Raw genomic sequence first — 20967 nt, forward strand, 5'->3', positions numbered from 1 at the left:
ATATAATTATATAACTCCTTGAAAGATCACACTGAAATCCTCAAAGCTAGTAACAACTCTAGAAGAGAACTTAAGACTTGCACCTTATTTCTCTAGAAGGACACCTGAAGTGCAGCCATTCAAGCCCCGAGAGAGTCTGCTACTGTGTAGAGTGCCCACTTCATGGCAAATGCCTAAAAACTGAAGACCATGCTTCAGTGAGTGTACACTGCATAAATACTTGTAAGAAAATGGTATAAACCACCTGATAGCTTACAGTGATGGTAAATAATACTGCCCCTGCTCAGTAAAACAGAGAAATAATTTAATTCCAACACTGTAAGATACCAGCATTGGCTGAGAACTGACTGTACAAATTGTAAAAGTGTTTGAATCAACTGCATGAACGAACATTAGGGCATACATGAACATACATGAGAGAGTTTCCAGTGACCAGAAATGCTTCTCTAGGATTCCTGTCCTAGGAACCTCCATCCAGGACCTGACCTCTCTGGAAGCACAAGGGCTGCAGTAGTTGGAAAAACATTTTACTTCAGGTCACACATTTTAATGTAGTGTTACCCATATGGCAAATTGTACAGGAAATAAATTAGTTGAAATTACTCAATTTTTATCCTTTTTATTTGTAAAACAGACCCAAACCAAGAAAATGCATCATATTTACACACCACTGGCATTTTATATACAGAGAATTTTTATATTTACATATTTTCTTAATATAGATTAATACTTTTTTAGATGGGGACAAAATAGAAATACCGAACAACCAAGATTACCACATTAATTGGCAATTGATCATCCTTTTTAAATTACTATATGTATATATATTATATATGTGTATACAGGCTCATTTCATTTTTGTGTATGGGCAAAAAAGAAAAAAATCCTTAAGCACTGTTGATGTCTATATGATATAATTTTTATACTCTTCTGTTTTTTATGCATGCTCAGCCACATGCTCCTATGAGAGAAAATGCACATTTACTAGCTGGTCCCTGAATAACATGATACATAAACACACATGCACAGACCTGAACTATTTCATATCTGACTTAAATGCTAGTTTCAACCAATACTGCAGGTTCTCAGGAACCTAACATTCTAGCTTTCATCTTTTCTTTGCCCTAAATAAGTAGAGTTGATTGAGATACAACATCAATTTTTGCTTTGGAATTCTTAAGGACTTGCAGCCACTGAAACTTCAAACTAATAATGTACTGATTTATTGGGAAAGCATGCCTTCCAACCACCAAATGCAGCTCCTATGGCTCCAGAGGTTCCTAGGGCTGTATTTCCTGGAGTGATGATTCCTCTTTCCCTCCCCTGGGTCCATTTCTTTCTTGAAAGAGGAGACCAAATGTGTAGCACCCTAAGGTACTGCCTGGTACCTGCCATGATGCCTGTCAGTTCAGCAGAAAGTTAACTCCACATTTGATATTTTGGCCTAGTTTTCAGTTACGTGGGTTTATTTGTTGTTGTTGTTATTTTTTTTTCCCCAGTGCCTTTCCTGACCTGCTCAATATTTTAACTCTAAATTTCCCAACCTACACACCCCTGAAGTCTGAGCTTTAGCACAGTCTTCACAACTGACTGGTGTGTCAAGACCACCAGCAGGGGTAGTTACTATGTCAGCTGCTGAACAGCCCATTGTACAAAATTTATCAGTACAGCCTTCCCTTTTAAAAGGGATGCCAATAACTACTCTCACAGTGTATTTTATAGATTTTTTCTGCCCTGTAAGAATTCGGCTAGACCCGCTCTGCCACCAGTCTTACCAGCACAGTAGGAATTACCTGCAAAGGAAAGAAAGAACAGCTTGAATTTAAGCACCACCAGGGAATGCCTGCTCTGTTCCAGCCCTTCAATCATTCACTAAAGTGGAAAGGGGTCTTAAAGATAAGGGAAGGAATATTATATGAATTGGAGGGAGAGAAGCAAATGTTGGAAAAAGATGCATTTCCTTCCCTATGGAATGAAATACATTAATGCCATACACTAAACATACAAATCAAACAGCTTGCTACTCAAATTTTTTGCAAAGCAATCACTATAAAAGACAAGTAAGAAATCGAACTTTAAAATATTCAGGCATGTTCCACAGTCTGTGAAAAAGGAAATTTTTCAATGGGAGTTGAGTTTACAGAATAACCTCAACAATCCTAGATTAAAAATGCAAATTTATTACTAATAAAATAGAAGCTATACAGTATTACTAGAGTATTGTTCAACACAAATCTGCTTCTGGATATGAAAGTGAAGAATCAGAATGCAATGCAATTTATACACATTACAATAATGACTTTCAACAACATTTTCATTATATAGCTCTGAATATTAAAATTCTGCTGCTCTACTAAACTGCTACCTAATCATGTGTTCCAACAGCTGTCTGTCACTCTGAATCCACTGGAATCGGGTGCAGGAATAACAACCCCTTGCTTCTGCAGTTCACGTAAGACATCTAGTATTGAATCCAACTCTATTCGAAATTTCTCCAGTTCCTGATTCTTCTGCTGTGCCAGCCTTCGCCACTTCTCAACCTCCTGGGTTTGCCTTATTTCAGAAATGTGCTGTGTCAGTTGGGTTGCCTGCAAATTAGAAAAAACACCAATACTCAGCCAGTGCTGCCACTTTGCAAAAATCTGCCACATCATTTTATCTGATGCTCAGTATCAAAGCTGAATGCTCACACTGTGGGCAGAGGTAGAAACAATTTTTTCTGAATATTACAAAAATCATTGTGATAGCAATGAATTCCTTTAAATATTTGCATTAATGACAGAAGGGTAGAATTGATTATTGACTAATGAGACTCAGGAGAACTTAACTTATCCTCTCCAAAGTAGCTATTAAATTTGAATATTTGAGACAAAGCTGAGCACATAACATAAAATCCTCTATAAATCAAAATTAACTTTTTGAATTGCCACTTAAATGTGGGAATTAAAATAACAGTGCGCAAAACAAACTAAATCTCAATGACATGTTGTAGCCTACTACTCTACTTTTAAAAACCACAAGTTCTATGAATTATCAGAAATTGTCCTGTAATCACAAAGATCTCATGCTGTTGCAGATAGAGGTCTGAATAACTTTAACAAAAATCCCTGACATAATTCTATTAAATTACACAACGTAAGAAGTGTCATAAGACATCAAAATCTTCACACCACAATTAGTTGTAATAGATTCTTTAAAGAAAGCCTATCACTTAAATTATCATATTTGCAGTTTGATACTAAGGATAACCTGTTAACTTCATGCTCAGCAATTTCCTTTTCTACACTTTTTATTTTGATATAATTCATTTGGGCAACTGTTCAATGGTCCAGTGTTGATGGTTAAAGGAGAAAAACTAGAACAAAACAAAACCCAAAGCTTAATACAAACAAGTGCAGGAGCACCACAAAAAGATAAAATTATTTAGCACGAATTATGTATACTATTATTTACTTTTTAAAAACCTCAAAATATTACAAGACATCTTAGTAAATACTACTGGTATTCAGTGGAGCTAGATCACAGAGTAGGCAGCAGCAAATACTTCACAGAAATGGTAAAGACATCCTCACATTATAAAAATGCAAATTAATAGCAAAAGAATGAACTGTACTGCAGTCACCTGTAGCAGGACAGAATGTGAACAAAATAACTGTGAAAACAGCAGTGGCAACAGGATTTGTTTTTAATCCAGTGATTTGTTTTATGCACAGGTCTTTTTTGAAAGAAAACAAGCATTTGATATAGAAATGTACAAGAACAAATCCTTCTACAACAAAATAATCTGTACATTAGAAGTATATTCCTTGAGAATTGGTTTTAAAATTTAAAATAAAACAAGGTATTACATAATTTTAATGTAGATTTTCTGAATAGGGCTGTTAGGACTAGATAATTACAGTTCAATTGAGGAACACATAATAGATTAGACTCTGAATTCCAAACTCTTGTCAGTTTTCAGTAGCTCACTTTCATTGTGTAACTGAAGTATGAAATAATGATATTGACTCCAGAGGTCACACTGTCCAACCCTCTGGAACAGCAAGCCTTTTTAAACCACACTGCAAAGAAGTTACCAAAGTAATCTTAATTACCACAGCAGGGTCAAGCTGACCAGCCTGCACCTACATGCACTTGCATTAGCAGTGACATCAGCAAAGACAAAACTATGGCTGTATAAATGCTACTTCCCTCCTGCAGTGCGAGCTAAATAAGCCTGAATAAATACCATAACATTACAATCAAACCAATAAACTGCTCTTGAGAAGTAAACACAAGGTGTACCTTCTGAATTTCATGCTCTCTTTCTGCATGTCTGCTCTCTATATGCTTGATTTTCTTTTCCAGGCACAAGAAATGTTTCATTTCAGGACTCTGGCTCTCCCTAGCCTCCCTCAGTTCTTCCAACAGTTTTGTCACCTACAGTAAGAGAGAATTGATGAAAATTGTTATCATTGTGTAAGGCAGTTTATATACCAGATTCCTTTAAAAATGTATTTGCACTGCTTAATCATTACATTCAAAAGCTGTAGAAAGGCAGACATAAAAGAGAAATCTCCTTTGTTCAAAAGCTTTAACAGGGACTCAGGGACTTATATTAGGATTTTTCATTTCTGAGAAGTAGCTTGAGGATATGAAAGTCTAGTCCTCTTTGATGAATCCAGTTCTGTTAATAATTTTATGAAGGGATTTTGTTCTGTCACATTTTATGCTTCATACAACAAAAAGTTAACAGAGAATATTACAATTAGATGTTCTTACACAATCCCTTCTCACACCCAAGATAAAGACCAAATATAAAAGATACCAGTGCATTTCTAAGGACTCAATTAATTAAAGACATGCTGTAAGAGAGATGATTACAAGCCTGCATGTAAGTTTAATAATTACCAGGTAAAATTAACTTGACAATGACTTGCAACTGATTTCCTAATCCTCCAGAAATTCAGGGAAGTGTTCTTATAAAGCCCTACTGGTTTATTCTCATTCTTTGCCTATTTTAAGTAACTTGATATTCCTTAATTTAACATCCAAATTATTTTATGGTCACTCTTAATCTGTATATGTAAACTAAGGGGAAAACTTTGACATCTTTAACTTTTATGATAGTCCTTAGCTCCCCTTAGCCAATGTATCTGAGAGCTGCTAACCCTCTTCAAGGAATCAGCCACCCTTGGCTCTCTGCTGTGAATTCAAGTAGCTGGAAGCATTGTGTCTCCATAAGATGTTGTCACTCTTCTTGAGAAGAGACTCTAAGGCAGCTTACTGTTATTTCCATTTTAAGGTGGCTTTCTAAAATAACAAGGCCTACTTCAGTGCATTTTTGCTTGTCCCTTACTTCAGCAGCTTTGAACCTGTTAAGCCACATTTGTCAGAGGAGCAGAAGTCTTTGTTTCAAAGGGTCTATGCAGCAGTGTCTGCTGCTCAGCTGCTAAGTTGCCCCTCTGAAGGGAAGGGCTGATGTGTGGTCTCGAATATACAATTAAAAAATCATAGAGGAAAGATCTCACGAGGGGAAAAAGCCTCAGGAGAAAATGGGCTTTGTGTATTTTGCCAGTAACAGAACCACATCAAGTACAATGTAGTACTACAGGCAAGCTGTTAAGGAAAAGAAGTACTCAGTTAATGGAAAACATCCATGAATAGTGTTTCTGAGATTGGAATTCAAATAACAATCTTCCAAGAAGTCTCTGGAAAAGCTTTGCCTTTTTGGATGTACCACCATTTTAGAAAGAGGACTCAATCCTCCTGCCAGTGAGGCCCTTTCCCCTATCATTACTATTTCCATGTGCAAGTTTGGCTGTCTTCTTTTCTCAGCAAAATTTATTTAACCACTCGATGCTTTTAAGATGTACTTTAAAAGCAGGACAGAAGTTGTGCTAGAGGGCAAAAGCAAGACTTTACATAGATACTTCTCTCTGTACAGTCTTGCAATGATTTCTGTAACAAAGATACTCCTTTACATTTTCTTAAATACCAGCACCTTGAAGTTGGCCTCTACCACGTGGGTCAGATTGGATGATCACTCTCTTAAACCATCACTGTCAATAATCTGTCATAGAGGAAACAAAAACACCTGTCTCATTGTACTCTTGCCCTGTTTTTCCAGGAAGAAGTATTACATACATTAACACCACTGGGTTGAAACAAGCTTTGTAAGGAAAGCCATCATCTATATGAACCCAAAGTCTCCTTTCTGCAAACACAGAACTTGTTTAATAGGACATCTTTTTTCTCCCCCTAAAAACCCACAGTTTTATACAAGTACATCACAACAGAGGTGGAGTTTTCCATGTGTAAGATAAAATACTCAGATAAATCTGAGCTTAGTGAGATTGCAATTAATCACTTTTAATAACCCCTTGCAAGTTAGAGTATTATCAAAATTAAGTTAATATTAGTGATGCTCATACATCAAGGAGACAGTGAATGAAGCATAGGCAGAATGCTGAGACAGGCTACATCCTCCTCCTGAACAGGAGATGGCAACAAAAAGACTGGCAATACTTCAAGAACAAGAAAAGCATAGCCAATGGTTCTAAAAGCTTGAGCTGGAAGGTAGACAGCAATTTGACACAACATTAACCCAAAAGCAAAGATAAGAACAAGTACAATTCTTAGATTATATGCTATTGATAGAAGTAGAAGATTAGAAAAAAACCCTATATTCTTCTCTCAAAACCATTGAATTTCATAATTTTATAGCTAACTCTCCTCTTAAGACACATTAAGTTCCAGAGATAGCAGAGAAGAAAGCCAAGTATATAACTGCCTGTCAGTTTTGTGGCAATGAAGGATGAAAAAAACCAAAAGCTTTTGAAAATAGTAATAAAAAATCCTCTTAATAAAGAGGAATAAAGAAAAAGTCCTGTGGTCTATTTACCACTACCCACCATCACTCTCAGAGGATATGAAAACCTGGATTAACCTGCTGATCAAACTTCATACAGATGCCAGACATTTGAAACAAAATAAGAAGAATAATAAAAGGATTAAAATCAACAAGGCTCAAAGTTCTATGTTCTGTGTTGTTCACCTGGTCACAATGGAAAAACTTTGCATTCTCAGGGATAACTGATGTAGAAGCAACTGAAAAAGATTTTGTTTCTAAGACATATTTTACTATATATTAGTTGAGGCTTGACATGAATGAAGATGAAAACTCTTATTAGACTAAGGTACCCTCATTGAAATTTACCTCTTTTTGTAGGAGTTGCTCTCTTATCTGTGAAATGAGAAGAGCTTCTTGACGTCTCTCTTGTTCACCAAGTTGTTCTTGAAGATGTTTTATTAATATCTACAAAAGGTTTAAAAATATTTTGTCATTAGCATACACACCCATGACAACATGTGAAAACCTGTGCAGGAGAAGTACAGAAAAGAATAAGCAGCACTAAGAAAGTTTGGGCTGTTCAGCCTGGAGAAGAGAAGGCTGTGTGGAAACCCTATAGCAACCTTCCAGTATCTGAAGAGGCCTACAAGGAAGCCAGAGATATATCTACAGTACCTTACCTCCTGTGTTGAAATTCTGTTCTTTAGTTCAGCTACTTTAGAAGTAGAATGTTCCTTTGCATGCTGGCAAACAAGCTTCTCGACTTCCCTCTGGTGGGAAGCCTTCAGAGATGCAATGTATTCTGCTGTGTCTTCCTTCATCCTGAACAGAGCAAGAGAAAAGAGATGTAATAAAGCAGATACAGTTCTTCAAAAATGCAGCAGATTCTCACTTGAACATGCTAAATAACAAAAATGTTAAAGGTGGCACATCTTTGATATTTCATAACAAAACCTTGCAAGACAGGAGCACCATTACTCCTATTGCTATGAAGGAGGAAAGGAAGGGAAACCAACAATGGTGGATATGTGTTATCATCTAACTAGAGGCTGTTAGATAATGAAAATTCAGTCAATCATCTTTGCTGGTTCCTCTTATTAAAAACAGTGTTGAGAAAACACATGCTTTTTAATCACAATGCAGCTATCTTCTCTTAGGTACCTATTTTAGAAAATAATGTGTTGCAATCTAAATATGCCAGTTTCTTCTACTTTGATTGTGAAAGAACCTAAGATACACTAGGTGAAGTATAAGGTTTCTACAGCTGGCCAAGTAAATCCCACTGAAAGCATACCCCAGGTTTGAAGGAAAGAACATGGACCAAGTATTGATGCTATACATACAAAGCATCTAAGATATGATGATTTACACTGAGATATTTTACTTAAAAGTGTAAGAAATTGTAGTATTAAAAGAAGCATGAAGGCAGGTTTGCCTGTAGAAAGAACTGTGACAGTGCACTGCTTAAAAAACCACAAAGTAACAACAAACCCCCAAACCCCTCCCAAAGTCAGAAAACAGTACAAATGAAGTCATAAGCAGCCTTCACACATGGCTGATATGCTAATGTGCTACTTCAATCCTAAATCTTCCAACACTTTAAGATGGTTTTTAAAGGAAAATGTTGAACATTTACCTTCGCATGTTACTTTCAGAATAAGCCAGTGCTGCTTGAGACGTCACCCGCTGCTGGCTCATTTCTAGGGACAGTCTCTCCAGCTCCTCTTTCAGATGTGCATTTTCTTGCAGAACTTCCGAGAGATGAGAATCAGAAAAGGTATGTGGTTGGTGTGTTTTGTCATCACTGAAAATGCTTCGACAGGGTTCATTGTTGTTGGAATTCTTTCTATCTCTTGCTGAGGTATTCTTTTTCAAGACCTCTGTAGAGTTTCCATTAGTGTTCGTTTTACTTCTCAAATTATTATCAGACAACATCACCATCCTTTCTTTTTGAAGTTTCTCCACAGTTTTTGTGAGGTCTTGTATTTCTCTATTTTTGGTGACCAGTTCTTCATTTAGTTTTAACAACCTGTCTTTTGTGTTACCATGTTTTATCTTAAAGTCCGTGGACTCTAAGTCTTTATTATCATTTTTACTTCTGAGTTTTAATTGGGAATTTTGACTTTTAAGATTTTCAATTTCTGTTTGGAGGTTTCCAACAGTGATCTGATGGGTCTCCTTTAGATTTTGAAGCTGCTGTTCAAGTTCTGCAGAAGTGGCTTTATCACCATTCAGTTTTGGTGTTTCATTCGTAAATTCATAGGCAAGAAGTTGCTCAAGCTCTGCAAGTCTTTGTTCATACTGTATCTGGGAGGGCAGTAGAAAGCAGGAACAAAAAAGCAGTTGCATAAGTGCACTGTTATTACTAGCTCCTCCTATTACTCTTTAAAGTTACTGCCCATCTGAAGGAAGATTTCAAAAGACAGGATACAAATCCTGATTACTCACAAACTACTCAATCAGTTCAGAAATTAGCAAGTGAAATAATTAAGTCTGCTGTAAAACAGAATTACTCAAAACATTTATGACAAAATAATCTAATCACAATGGATGCAGTAACCCTGGGATATAAAATTATATTGACAAGAAAATATTTAATTTTTATGTAATTGAGTTCTCTTCAGATGCTACCAATGTTAATTTTGTCATTATGTATGTACTTGCTATATGCCAGCTGACAAACATTCATGTCACACATGTTCAAAACTGTACTTTGCATTTTTCAAAATATCTTAATTTTTAACAGAACAGATATTTCTTTTTATGTGTATATAAGTCTGAAGATAGAAGTATGAATTCAGAGAGACACAGAACCTTTTCTCCTAATGAGTGGAGGAAAACCTAACCTTCTAAACTGCTTGGATGGCCTTTGAGGAAAGTATGATGAGTGACTTGTGGAGAAGAGGTGGAACAACTGGCCAATACTTTTCTTTCTTGCTCATTAAGCACCTGTGAAGTTCAACTTTTCCTTGAAGTTAAATGCCAGACTTCCACGTTTCCTAACCTAAGCCTTTAGGCTCACTATCATGTAATTTTTGGACAGCATGTTCAGTGGCTCCCAATGTTCCCTGCAGAAGTGCTCAGTCAGCAACCTCTGAATCACAGCCTTTGGTACAGCAAAGAATTAGATAAGCAGCTACTGTCACCCACAGGGTGAAAACCACTTACTTTAATTGTAAGAATTAAATTATTATGCCTCAAGAACATGTCCTCTTTGTTTCAATAGTCCCCTCTCAGTGCTATTTTTATCTTAGGTGCTGAAGGTACTGAAATTCTGGGTCTAAATTCTTTTGAGTATTTTTTTTTCCCTTGATAGTGGTCTTTGCCTTTTAACCATTTTAACCATTTAACCATTTAACCATTACCCTGTGTTAGACTCCAGTTGTGACTGCTCCTTGCAAAAGTAAACAACTCAACTTTTACCTTTATTTTTTGAAACTGTTGTTCCATGGCACGGAGGCTTTTCTTAGCTTCATCATCTTTACCTTCAAGTTCTGTTTCTAATTTCTTTATTCTTCTCTCCAAAAATTCAACTGTATTTGTTTTAGCTGAAAGATCATTTGTTTTCTCAGCAGCAGCAGCAGCATAAATCAAAGCAGGCAAAGAATTTGGATACCTTCTTTTTAGAATTCCTTCCATTTCTCTGATCTATTCATAAGAAAATTAAGTCAAAGGTCAAAAATAATAAAGTTCTAATGAAAAGGGAACAGAAATAAATGACAGAATGTTAACAAATTTTATTCCTTTAAGGTAGAAGAATGAAAACTACATTCTATATTGAGGATTATTTTATATTCCTCCCATTTATGTTTTTGTTTAAAGAAAAGCAAGACTCATCGTCTCTTACTAACTTACACATGATCTTAAACAAAATATTGCTCTGGCCATCAGATTGCTTTATGTCAACAGTCTAAAGAAAGTCAAAAAAAGGGATTCGAGCATGGCTCTGAATGCTGTGACTATACTTTTTTTCTGGATTTGCATTCACATTCTACTTTTACAACTTTTACAGATATTTCATAGCGATATTTGCACTATTCTCCCAATAACAGATTGTATGCCTTTTATTTGTATTCTGCAATAATGTAAAACTAGCACTTTGCATGCAACATTAATAACAAGCCCCTCTCTTATCTATGGATAAGATACACATATCAGAACCCTGCAAAGGCTCTTGTTCATGAGTCCCACATCTCCAACTAATGCAACTGCCACCTCCTAAAATTCATGAAGGCCTACTTCCACTTGATGTTTCTTTAGTAGAAACATGGATTTTAAGGTATCCACTCCCACAGTTTTCATTAATCTTGTAGGAATCAACAGAATTAAAACCCCTACTTTTGAATCACCTTGGTTGAAATTCTTGCTTTTAAGGAATTATTGAAGGTAGACAAGAGTCTTAGAAGATAAACAGCAAGCTTTGGCTTTCTCCTTTTGAAGAAACTCTAAACAGTTATTTTAAAAGATTTTAAAAAGGATACCATCTTGTTAGAATACAGTAACAGGAAGCAGTCTAAGTAAATAATTGCAGCTTTTTGTGATTATGAGTGTCCAATAACACAAGTTACTTTATCACAGAACATCATGCTATGCTTTATCCTTATGAAAGCACTGGGGTTTTAAGAGACCTTATCTGATATAAAGGTTAAAGGAAAGGCAGTTATTTTATTGCATACTTGTCGCTCAAGATCCTGAATTCTTTTAGCATCCGCTGCTCTATCTCGCAAACGTTTCTTCTGTTGCACACACTGATCTCCTGCTTCAGCTCTGAGCTTCTCAACCTGTCCCATTTATGAGGAGACAAACTGAAATATGTATTCAGAGAAATTGCCCTGTAGTACAAAAGCATTTCAAACACATGTGATAAAATGGAAGTATTCTGCCACTTAAAAACTTGTAATTTCTGTATTAAATGGTTCTTCAGACTTAACCCACGTGACAGCTTCCTTCTCCAAAGCAACTGAAACTAGATATGGAAATCTAAAAGAGAATTTCAGCTCTGGGACTCTCTTGTCCTCATACCAGTAAAACTGTTTCTTTCTTTCATACTGCCAGTATGCAGGCTTGATTAACAAGCTGTCATATAAAGTACTACATTGCATTCCATGCTTCAGGATGAGTTTAGGAAATGGTCTGTGATTTGCAAGGCTACACTATGTCATGAGATATAGAAGTGGCCAAAAGGCAACATTATATTATGCCTAGATAAAATCTGAGTTCCAGAATCAGGGGAAGGACCTGGATAACTCACGTTCCTGCATTCCCATGAAGTCGGGCCATGAGGACTCAAAGCTATAATCTAATATTGAATTTTCTATCTTTATTAGTTACCATGATCTCTGTACAGAGATATTATACCTTTGATATTTAAAAATATTCCTATGTTGAATTCTATCCCACACTGTAATATTAGTATAAGTCATGGTTTTATGTCAGCATTTCATAGCTTGATTGATATGATTATTTCAATGAAGTCACAGCTTGAGGCACCAGAATTTTTAAGACACCAGTCCAGCCCACAGAAAATGGCAATAAAAAAATTTTCTTTCATGATGATATATTGATCCAATGATATGACTGATCAGATGATATACTGATCAAAGTTTGATATGGCAGTGTCCATCCCTGGCTGCTCCCTCAGAAGCACCTCCTTTCATCTGCAATCTCTCTAATAAAACACCATAAAAAGATTCCAAGATCAGTTATATTTTAGCATCGGTAAAATTTTTTAATTTTGTGAATCCTAAGTGAAATGTACAGACAAGCAGACAATGAAAATCTCAGCAGTATTCAAGATTCATGTATTAGATTTGTTTGCTTTATATTTTGAGTGTTTTGGGTTTTACCTCCCTACTGTAGTAACCAGAGATTTTTTCCTAAGAATGAGTGCAGAACTGTTACTTGAGAGGAAAAAAAAGTGTTGCCTAAGTTACTATGGAGCAAAAAGAAAGAAAAGAGAATGAGAAGGAGGGTGTTCCTAGCTGTTAATGTAACAATATACTTATGTCCCTTAGGTCAAGAAATTTGAAGGTTTTAGGGAAGTATGATACTTTTGTTCCCAAAGGCATAGCCAAGAAGTCCAATAGAACTAAAAAAAAGGAATTAGTATGAAGGAAATAATTACATTACATTCATCACTGGAAAAAGAAACAATTTCCTGTTCCAACTTCTTAGATGAAGCTGGATATTACTACCTCTAGTCTTAGTTTCTCAATTTCTTCTCTTGCATCTTTAAGACGGGCTGCATCTTTATCCAGAAGATCTTGATTTTCTGCATACCACTGAAGTCTTTTTTTTAAATGAGTTATTTCCTGTTTGTATGAGTCTTCCATAACTTTAAATTCGTAAGACTTCTCACCTACAAGAATAAAACATTCTCAGAATTGTTTTATTAGTAATTATGTTTTGAAGGAGTAATTAGTCAACACTGTCTTCCTCAGCATTTTTCATACATTTACCATTTTGACAATACTGTTACTGCAGTAGTTTTAAAACCAGATCCTAATTAAGATTTTAAAAGCAGCAATATTTGTAAAAACCCCTTTATTTCTCTCATACATAGCAGTACTCAATGGCCTACAGTTCACCACAGAAAATATTTAAAAAGATTCTTAGGGAGATCTATTCTTGATTGAGCTCTAGTAAGCAGACCATCAGTATCAAGATGACAACATAGAATATATGCTTAGATACATATTGATGATACTCTTCCCATTTAGGGATCAAGCATTTTCAGAAGAGACATGGAGGTAAATATTACAGCACTTAGCATTTGTGATGCCTGGCATTGGAAATGAGAGAGTTCAATTTTGAGCCCTCTCTCATTAATTCAAACTGGAAAAAGCTCTAATAAGAATGCTGAAAAAAGTCCCAAGGCATAAATTACAGGCAAAAAATGGGCAAGATCTAAATAGGAGACTAAGATGTAACACAATCTTTTCTTATGTACAGAGTTGTCACATAATTAAAATCATCAGTTTTCCATGTCCAGTGAAAGATGGGCAAGAAATCAAACTTAACAGGCCACAACAAAGAGTTTGGTTGGATACAGAAAGACACTTTCTAATAGAGTACCAAAAGCACTGCAGCATGTCCTTCACCATGTTTTTGTTAGAAGATTAGACTTCTAACATTGGAAATGCTTATTTGGAAATGCTCTAGATGCATTTCACTAAGTAATACTTCAATAAGAATTAAGTTTTTGTTACTTGTTTTGTATTTATTTACTGAAATGCAAAGTAACCAAAATTATTCAACAAAATTAAGGTGCTTTACTTGATGCAGATGCAATCTGGACTTTTGCTAAATCTCTCTCTTTCTTGGCTTGTACCAAGTCTACCTCAAGAGCTTGCTTATCTTGTTTTAGACGTCTTATCTCTTCTTGTAATTTAGCTTCTTCTTTCTGGTTTTAGAGAAAACAGCAAAACATTAAAAACTAAACATATAATATCACAGAAAACCCCTGAGCATGCCTTTTTATCAAACAAATATTAAATCACAACACTTCCATCTGACCACAGCAACAATAGTCTTTTAATTTTGGTATTGCTATGGCAGAGCATGGGAAAACATAAGCTAAATATCAAAAAACCCCCAAACCCCAGATTTTTTAAGCCTTACTTAACTGCCATGCAAGTAGAAAACTTCTGCCTTTTGAGAGGGTCAGTAAAGAAAATGGCTTGAGTTTCTTCTGAGTCTGAAGACTGTAGGTTAAATGGACAGATATATGTTGGAAAGCTGGTTCAACAGCTCACCTTACTACATTCTTCATCTTGCCATTTTCTGCAGGCAGTCTCTCTTCTTTTTGCTACACATGAACACTAACAAACCTCAAGACCAAGTAGGACAAAACACATTGGTGCCATACCCACCTCTAGAGATGGAGCCCCTCAGTTTTAGGTATGCACAGGTACAGCAAAAATCAACTGGGGGGGCTGAGATTTTGGGAGCAGCCAGTAAACAGACTGAGTGTCTAGGCATGTGCATGTAGGTATGTTACTGCTAGTGTGCTCCTATCTGATCTGCTGAGCAGGCCACATCAGGCCTGTGTGCATCAGCCACACGTTTCCAGCAGTATTATTTGTATTTCTGCACAACAAGCAAAGGCACTACTCTGTTATCTTACAGGCTGGTATATACCTACCCGTGCTGCCCGAAGCTCTGAAATCAATTCTGTGAAACTCTGATTTCTGGCTGGTTCAGAATCCTGCATGATTCGGGATTGGTTATTAGTCTTCTCTATCTTTTCTCTAAACAGTAACAGCAAAAGCAGTTATGCAATGTGGTGAATCAGCATACTATCAATGGCTACTGAAAAACAATCACAATCCCCTGCCCCCCAAACTGTACCACAAAGTCAATCTGTGGAGGTTCAAAACAAAAAGAGAAGCAAATATGCACAACATTTGTATGCAAACAAAATTCACTGTAAGGCACACTTGTTTATTTGGGCTCCACAAGGGAAGGAAACAAAAATCTACCCAGCATCAGTGGAACTCATTTACAGGCCTCTCCAAAGCAAAGATCTGTAGTTTAGAAGTACACACAAATGATAGATTGTTGTTTTCTCATTGCTAACACAGGATGCAAATCTCACAGGACCTACAGTGAATAGAACGGTTTCTCCACTAGCAGAACCTCTTGTGACCCCAGGTCTACCGCGTATCTTACAACAGCATCAAAACATCTTAACAACATCAGCAGAGCCTTAATATCAGAACAAGTGCATTATAATGTATTATGCATTTTGATATGAATAAGAACATTGAAGTATTTCCCAAGTGGAAGTCTCTAATCTTCCCACACGTTTGCAAAACCATCAAGAAAACAAAGAATTAAGTGCCCATAACAAATCAATTCTCAAAAGAAGAAACAAACCCACAAACTTGAGAAACACTAGAAAACATGCACCTGATAGACTCTACAATGGTTCTTCATAAAATAAAATAAACAGAAGAAAACTCCAGAGATTTTAAGTCAGATATGTAAATGAACCTACCTTAAGTGTGTTAATTCAGACTTTAAGCACTGATTCTCCTTAAACATTTGTTCCTCATTTTTTTTGTTTTGGATTTGTAGCTCTTTCATTTGTTTGTATAACCTCTCATTTTCCTAAGTTGAGATGAAGTAAAAGCATGTTCATACATTACTGTTTTCCACAGTTATAAAACAATTTTCTATGAATCTCATAGTTTCTCAGTGGAAGAAAACACTAAATATTTCATAATTGAGCTTCTAAAATGGATATCTACTTTCATTATCTATCTCATCCAAGTGTCTGCTCACTCTGCAGGAAGGAGCTAAGACAGATCCTCTACAAACTGTCCCAACAACATTCTAAAAACATGCCCATAGTTGAGTCCTGATATATCAGAGCTCAGCCTGCCCACAGTCCTTGGGAAACAAACAAACATTGTTTGGGATGCTCATATTGGAAAGACATGGTGTTTATATAAAGGAATTATGCTGAGCATTAGCTGGAAGCTGGTCGAGCTACATACTGGATTTTACAGGTGCAAGTATTCAGAAGGATTGTTAAGCTTGAATTATCTATTTCTCCACTTGACTAAGTCATACAAATCAGGCATGCTAATAAGGTTACCTTGTAATCTGCCACTCAGGTCTTGAGAAAAACATTTTAAAACCCAAAATTTTTCAGATTTCTAATGCTGCTTAAATGTACTAATTTTCAACTACATTTGGGCAAAAGGTTTGTGGTTCTTCATTGACTGTAAAGTATTTTCCCAGTTCTCAACTGAAAAATTATCAATTTTAACAATTAAGAACATTACATGGAATTGTGGAAAAACTTAGTCCAAACTAGACATGTGAAAGACTTTTTAAACCTGCAATATGTTTGCCCTTCACAGGGCAAACACTTTTTAGAAAACCACCCACTTTTTAGAAAACAAGGTACCTGTTTTCAACAGAAAAGTAGTAACCACTAAACAACTTTGCTTCTGAAACTGGATAGAACACAGCTTAACATGATGCGTGGTGTTACCTGTTGATAACCTTGAATAATTACTTCTTGATCTTCAATCTCTTTTTGTATCTGTGTCAGTTTTTCCTCAGTTACAGGAATTGTTGCTGAATGGCTCCACCTCTTTTCTTGGGCCATCTCTTCCATATTTCTTAGCTTTCAGAAAAAGACACACGAGCAATAAGAAAGTTTTGTTAGCAACATGGAATTTTCTGTAAGACTACAGTCCAATCTCTTCATTAAGATATGAGAGCAGATCAATGAGTGGCTCTTACTGGAGTTTTACAGAAACATTATGAAACAGAGAAAAGATATAAAATATTTGGGAAAAGCTAGAAGTTTCTGTTCTTATGTGACAGGAGAGTATGTTATGAAGCAGGGAGTTATCTGCAACAAGGGTAAGTGGAATAACTGGGAATATTTCGTACAGACAAAACACAACATTGAAAAATGCATCAAGAACTATAAACAATATCTCAGCATATAGTACTTATCTATAACAAGCGGTATCTGTGAGAGTGAATTAAATGTTTGCAAAAAACTTGCTGTGGGACTCTAAAAATAGCAAAGTAAGGGAACTCAGGATAACACAGTTTATCTCCAGGAAAAAAAAAAATCATGTCTCACAAGCAATAAATGTAACAGCAATTATGCATTCATAAAGTTGCAGTATCTGTGTAAATTTAGATTTTCTGCTCATCAGCCACTCATGTAAGGTAACACTGATTCTAATTTCAGAAGCAATGTTTCTTCTCTTCTTTAGGCACAGGATACAAGATGATAAAGTACCTTACTCTGAAGAACATAGTTTTCCTGACCCAGACAGGAAAGCTCCTTTTCGTGCTGTGTTTTCAGCTCTGCTACCTTGGCCTCCATCTCCTTCTCTTTTTGTGAAAGCTTGCTGGCCAGCTGCTGAATCAAATCCTGAGCTGTGTTCAGGTCCTCCTCTGCTGCTTGTACTCGTTTTAACAAATACAGCTCTCTATCACAATTTTTGAAAGGGGAAAATGCTAAGTCCTAGGGTAAAAAATTCAGGGAAACATTACACTGAGCTGATTGTTCATCAGAACTCTGCTAATCAGTTTTACTTATATGGTTTGTCTGGCTCTCAGCAACAACACAAGGCACTTGAAAAAACAACACAAAATACAACCCTCCCAACATTTTAACAGCAAAACATCCAATATTTATTTCCATGAGCGACCTTTTCATTTGCAAAACATATGTGGAAAACAAGACAAAAAACCCAGCAAGAAACAAAGAGATCACATATGACAGTCACTATACTGCTACCAGAATTATTCTATTATGCATCTTACTTTTAGAAAAAATAGCAATGCTTCAGGTATTAATGAATAGCTTTTTTTATGCAGTTGATAAGGGAAAAGGAAAAACCATTATGGTACTTTAAATTCAGTTATCTTGGAGAAGTCAGAAGATACTATTAAATATTAAATGCAATGCAAATAGTAAACAATCCATGAACAGTAGTACTGTTTAAAAATTCATAGCAGAATATTATAAGTAGAAGTTCTATTTAACCTTCTTTTATAATGAAATAGTAATTTTTAGAATTTAATAAAGAACTTTAATTATATAGAACCACCAAAGCAACAGCATTATCCAAGCAACTGAAAAGCAGTATGATTATATTTGCATATTTTAAAAGCAAAAGTAGTGTTTGACCAATTTCACTCAATATTTCAGTATTTACCAACCTTGTGATAATTGTTAAAAGCCTTGACAAAATAGGCTTGCAAACTAAGTTGTACATGCTATAATTGGAAGCATCACTGATTATTACTCACATGATGATATTGCCTGTTATAATCCACAGCCTGGTGTCCAAGATTACTAACAACTGATTGGCCAGACAAAACTCTGTTAATACTTCCCTCCAAAGTTGGTTCATTTGTTGCAGATCTTATTATCCTAGTAGCAAATAAGGCTTCTTCATTTAGGCAGAAAGTAAAATAGAACAAATTAAAAGCAGAATTTTATGTCTTTAAGCAAAATATGTGATTCAACCTGTAGGTACATGAAGTATTCTACAACCTGAATTTTGAATGAAATACAGAAACTTGAGAACAATTATATACTCTGGAAAACTGGAGGGCGTTTTTTTTTTTTTTTTTTTTTTTAGTAAGGAACTGATGACAAGATAATAAAAAACCCAAGAGAACAACTGAAACAAGTAGCTGGGTAATAAATCCTTCATGAAACAAGGCTAACCTCACTTCTCCACTCCAGAAGTGGCCAGTTATCTAAGTATACAGAGACACAACATACTTCAAGCTATGGGGAAGATAAGACACAGTAATTTTCAAAATAAACTTTGGAATGCAGACAGCACAGAAAGAAATGCAACATTTATTTGTGGTATCAAATAACAGCTTGACTGGAACCAGAAATTAGGAAAGTTCCCCCAAGAGTCACTAACATACATGCAACTTCATATCTCAGTCTTCTGAAATACAGATAGTAACTTCAATTGCCATTTCAAATGCTCCTGCTTAGGAATGTTACACCTGAAAAAATCCCCCATCAGACAATGATTCTTTTCCAAATTTCATGCCTTTTGAGTGTCACACACCCCTCAGAAAGGTGCTCCCTTAGCACTGATGACTTGGGAATTGCTTGATTCAGTGCTATTCTCCTCCTAGATATACAGGAGCCCCCTGCAGAATGAGGCCAGGTGAGATTAATTTCTGAAATCACCTAGAATTGCAATTGTGAATGGTTATAGCTAGAGAGGGAAGAGCAAGTTTGAATGAAGCCAGTGGTCTTATTTTCTCAGTACTTGTCATTCACTTCAGCACCTTCACCAGGCTGTAAAACCTTCTCTTCCTCAGGGAGAGACACAACGTTCTGAGGGACTGAGGTTCTTCAGTTCAAAAGCTCTCACTGAAGCATCTCCTTAAGAGAGGCAGCATAATCCTAAACTGCTTTTCTTGACACTACCTGCAGAGCTTTTAAAAGCACTGCATGATAGAAGTGCACTAAAGCTGGATACCTGTAGAGTTACTTGTCCATGCCTCAGGGATAGCACTGTCTTCAAAAAACACTAAGCTGAACTACCTCATGATCTTCAGGCTTCACCCCAAAATAAAAAGGTTCAGTCCTTAACTTGCAACCCAATTTAGACAGGATTACACTGGTATTTTCCTTTCCATAGTGTTTCTAAGAGACATGAACAGAAAATATTCATATTTAGTACTTTTTTGTACTCTAGCAAAGCAAAGATCAAAAGAAGCTGAGAACAGGAATTCAGCCTCAAACACACAGGTTAGTGAGTCAGCGAATCTTTGCATTTATTGCAATGAAAAATATCAACTTGTAATTTTTGAACACCAGAGTTTGTTTTTTCTTTTGGTCTTACTGGCAAACAATAGATAAGTCTCAAACATAACGGTGGTAAATGTGAGTGGAAATGAAGCAAGACTACAAAGATTCATATAAAAGACCCTCTCACAGCAATTGCATGCTAATACAGAAAAAAAATCTGTACTTAAATGCACTTGAGTTTAAATTTCTCTATGACATTTGGGGATTTTTAAATGTGAAGCATTAAAAGCAAATCTTTCTGGCTCTTAAATTCAGAATTAAAGCTCTTAAAACAGAATTACCTTTATATTTTGCTCTATCTGCAGGACTTTTGGCTTTCATACATGTCTTTTTGAAAGTTTCTTTTGGTGTTTTCTTTTCACTAACTGGAAAAGACTGCTTTGAAAGTATACTGGGTTTCCCATAGCCAGAACTTCTAACCAGTCCATGAGGACCATGTGAAGGTTTCTTTTTATGTACAGGTGCTGGACTTCTGATATTCTTATATGACACTGGTTTGGCTGTCATTGATTCTGATCTTTCATTCTTCAAGGAACAAGACCGAAGAGCCTGTGACAGAATACATTTGTTTAAAACAAGTTTTAGGCTCTGCTGTAAACTGAGGATAGCATTCACCAGTGCTAAACATAGAACCAATTACCAAACTATACAACTATAAGACTCAGGGTGATGGCAAACATTACTTTTAACCAGATTTGTAGTATTTTGCAGAACTGCACTACTTCAGAACTACACAGGGCAAATATTTTATACTGGCTCTGCTGAATTGATCTGAGAAATTTTATTTTTATTTTAATTGTACTAGACA

General features: G+C 35.9%; 1 protein-coding gene across 4 annotated transcripts in view; it reads right to left on the reverse strand.

Annotated features, from left to right (window-relative positions):
• Window positions 1-1388: 1388 nt before the first annotated feature.
• The window catches only part of CEP162 (centrosomal protein 162), a 40937-nt gene continuing 21358 nt past the window's right edge, over window positions 1389-20967 (reverse strand). For all 4 annotated transcript variants that reach the window (XM_079326751.1, XM_079326749.1, XM_079326750.1 and 1 more), the window contains 15 exons: window positions 20441-20708; window positions 18623-18765; window positions 17604-17831; window positions 16836-16970; window positions 15831-15943; window positions 14976-15081; window positions 14108-14234; window positions 13027-13190; window positions 11509-11613; window positions 10256-10480; window positions 8469-9139; window positions 7513-7654; window positions 7199-7297; window positions 4285-4419; window positions 1389-2588 (listed from right to left, as the gene is read on the reverse strand). In XM_079326751.1, coding sequence (XP_079182877.1) covers window positions 2370-2588; window positions 4285-4419; window positions 7199-7297; window positions 7513-7654; window positions 8469-9139; window positions 10256-10480; window positions 11509-11613; window positions 13027-13190; window positions 14108-14234; window positions 14976-15081; window positions 15831-15943; window positions 16836-16970; window positions 17604-17831; window positions 18623-18765; window positions 20441-20708 — 2880 coding nt within the window. In that variant the 3' untranslated portion in view covers window positions 1389-2369. The remainder of the gene's footprint in view (window positions 2589-4284; window positions 4420-7198; window positions 7298-7512; window positions 7655-8468; window positions 9140-10255; window positions 10481-11508; window positions 11614-13026; window positions 13191-14107; window positions 14235-14975; window positions 15082-15830; window positions 15944-16835; window positions 16971-17603; window positions 17832-18622; window positions 18766-20440; window positions 20709-20967) is intronic.

This window comes from Erithacus rubecula (assembly GCF_903797595.1).
Source record: "Erithacus rubecula genome assembly, chromosome: 2".
In the NCBI taxonomy this organism is placed as follows: domain Eukaryota; kingdom Metazoa; phylum Chordata; class Aves; order Passeriformes; family Muscicapidae; genus Erithacus; species Erithacus rubecula.